The 3,134-nt window shown below is 40.4% G+C and overlaps 1 protein-coding gene across 1 annotated transcript in view; it reads right to left on the reverse strand.

The window, feature by feature from the left end:
* Positions 1–346: 346 nt before the first annotated feature.
* The window catches only part of STK38 (serine/threonine kinase 38), a 50,185-nt gene continuing 47,397 nt past the window's right edge, over positions 347–3,134 (reverse strand). Inside the window, exons 13-14 of the mRNA XM_003789146.2 lie at positions 2,842–2,936; positions 347–2,355 (exon numbers count right to left, since the gene is read on the reverse strand). Coding sequence (XP_003789194.1) covers positions 2,225–2,355; positions 2,842–2,936 — 226 coding nt within the window. The 3' untranslated portion in view covers positions 347–2,224. The remainder of the gene's footprint in view (positions 2,356–2,841; positions 2,937–3,134) is intronic.

Below are 3,134 nucleotides of genomic sequence, written 5' to 3' on the forward strand. Positions count from 1 at the left end.
GAGTTGGAGGTTGCTGTGAGCTGTGAAGCCACGGCACTCTACCCAGGGGGATAGCTTGAGGCTCTGTCTCAAAAAAAAAAAAAAAAAAAGAAGTCACTTCATATGTACTATATACACTACATATGTACATATGTACAGTTCAGAAGACTAGCTCCCTGGAACAAAAACACCAGTCTCAGCTTCCTTGAGAGAGAAATAACGTTGCATGAAGACGGCAATGCAGTTTTGAAATTAACATTTGAAATTAGACATTCAGAAAGTATATGGGCAAAGGGGGTACAAGAGGCCACTAGCATTCTGCCTCTGAATTATAAGCCACTGTTGTTTTAAAACACATCACAGACTCCCACTACTGTTTTCACACCATTTATTCATAAGTTTCAAAGTTAAAATGTGGGCATTTTCCCCTAAAACAAATCATCCAGTACCACTCCCCAACACAGACTCTACTACCACTCTCTTTATTTTTCTTTACCAGCACTTAAACCCACACACACTTGCAGAACACAGAGGGCCAAGACCCCCAACTATTTGGTAATACAAAGAACTATGAAGTTATTACATACAAGAATCTCATTTACTTCTTTTTCACCAAGAGGCTATGAATGAAAGATTAAGGGGCAAACACATTACCTTCATCCAGAGTTAAGACGTCCCTAACCTTTTAGTTCCTCTGAGATGTTAAAATCCAAAGCCTTTTCAATTGTGATTGTAACTCTGATATTCATTTTTCTCTTCTGAATGGCTATGCTAGGAAATACTTTCTTTCAAAGCTGATCTTCACAAATCACAAGACTGGCATAAAGCAGTTTCCCAGTCGGAGCTTGGCCATGACGCTCTGCTACAGGCAGTTACCACACAGGTGCAAATGATGCTTTTAAGAGTTACCAAAACTTAAAAAAAGAAAAGTAATAATGCATTAATATGAAGCCTCCATATTTTCTGACAAAATTCCTCTAAAGGTAGTGGCAGCTGTGAAAAAGAAGGCACTTTGTGCTAAAATTCAGAGGATCTCTCTTAGAGAACACCACAGTGCAGTGGCCCGGTCAGCAGGCAACCCTTTAGGGTGAGGGGGAGTACCCCCCAGGAAGGCATCTGCAAAGGAAAATTTGTAATCATGATTTCAAGGCAAAATGGCTACTTAAAGTTGAGATAGAAGAAATACCAAAAGAGAAGCCAGACCAATCTTTGCACCAAAGATTGAGGAGTGAACTTTACAGGGATATGTCCACTTGTCAGCTGGCTCTGCACTTCCTGTTGGGTTGGTTCCTTTACCACTTCCAAGAAGGTTCTGGAGACTTTACAGGAACAGCACCTTAGCCAAGAGGGTTCCTCCTTGCTATGTTCCCAGGAATAAAATGAACTCCTGTTGGTAGTACTTGCAGGTATTGTTGGTCCACGGCAGCATCTGTTTTAGAATTTTCTAATAACAGCCGTGAAGAGAAAGTGAGGGTTTTCCACAAGATCCAGGATCCCTTGGCAATGCCCAGTGGCTTTTTTGGGCCTTCTAAGAGCAACAATGGATCAAAGCTGGTATCCCCCCATCAGCACTCAGAAAAGCAGCGTGACTATTTTAGATGGGTGGGAGGGAGGAGATAAATCAATGGACTGAGGGTCTTTATCTTAGTACCATAAATAAAGTGCACCATGAATGGAGGCTATAAAAAGCCACTCGCCCAAGGCCCAGGTATGCGGACAAACTACCATCACCCCCTCCTTAGAATGGTGGATGATTTCCTTCAGCCAGAATGCTAGCTGCTGAGACTTTCATTATTGCTTTATTTCCTTAGTGGAACTGTTAGCTATAAAGAAAAAAATACTTGGTGGGCTTGGCTGATAGTGTGTCACAAAATCACAGGAGTTGGCTGATATTCAATGTGTATACATTACAATCTCAACAATGTTGGATGATGGCTGCATTTCCCCTCATTCTGATGAACTTAGGAAAAACTGTTTTTAAACACCTATCAAATTGGCTCATGATGCTTCTGAAGAAGCACGACAACTGTTTATGGCCGATGTAGTAGAAATGTTTGTCTTTGTTCTATAGGTTTTCAGAGCATTATGGAAGAAAATCCACTTACTATCACGCTTCAGGAGACTTTACTACGATATATTGGTGGGTTCCATAAACTTCTTAGAAGCTCTTTCAGAAAAGCATAAGAAGAAAACCATGATGTGGTACAAAGAACTCTGCTCCATTTAGGATTCCGTGACCAGGGCTCTATTTTGCTGCTTTCATGTAGGAAGGTATAGCCCCCCTTGCAGTCAGGCCCTCAAAGCGCTTGTAAGTGTAATTGATGAAGACCCAGTCTTTGTTCTTGTAGTCAGTTTCAGGGTGATTACTTGTGGCCACTGGGAAAGAAATACACGTGAGAGGTGATTCACCACCTTACCTCTAATGGACTATTCACAATACTAAAGACATGACACGCTGAAGAACACACCACAGTTTCTATCTGGAGGTTATTTTTCACTTTGCGAATTTTCTACATTTGCCTGTCTGTATTCTTTGAACCTCATATTTCTTCACAAATATTTTTAAAGTTTTATTCTCCCATTCCTGTAACTTCAGGTTACCTAACCTTTAATTTAATAAATAATAAGAATAGATTTTGTGGCCTACCTACCCAGTTCAGTGGCCTAAACACAGGAATATTCATTTTCCTGCAATAAGGTTTTACCATTTCCTAGCATTAGCACCAGAAAAATACTTACAAAGAACCTGAAGAACTGATGTTCCTCTACATGTTCTCTACCCTGATTTGTAAATGTCACCCCAAAATTGGGGAGAAATTAGTGTGCTTATAAAGCAGAAGGAGGCAATGCTGGCGATATTACCTGTTGGCTTAAGAATATCAGATTCTGGAAACTCATCGAAGTTTGAGGTATCATCAATGCTTTTGATTTCAATAGGTATTGCAGCAGGTCTCTCTCTGCCAAGAATACATATGCTAACAATTACTATGGTTAGAAATCACGCGGCTCATGCTAATTAAGTCTTCCTCCAAACAAGACCCCTGGTCAGACCTGAGAGACTACTATTCATGGCAGGCAGCATTTATTTTCTCTGAAATGCTTATAAACACCAACCAACCAAGCCAACTGACTTGATCCAAAAAAAAAAAAAAAAA

Source organism: Otolemur garnettii, unplaced genomic scaffold, assembly GCF_000181295.1.
Source record: "Otolemur garnettii isolate 467f Iridium unplaced genomic scaffold, OtoGar3 scaffold00031, whole genome shotgun sequence".
NCBI lineage: Eukaryota > Metazoa > Chordata > Mammalia > Primates > Galagidae > Otolemur > Otolemur garnettii.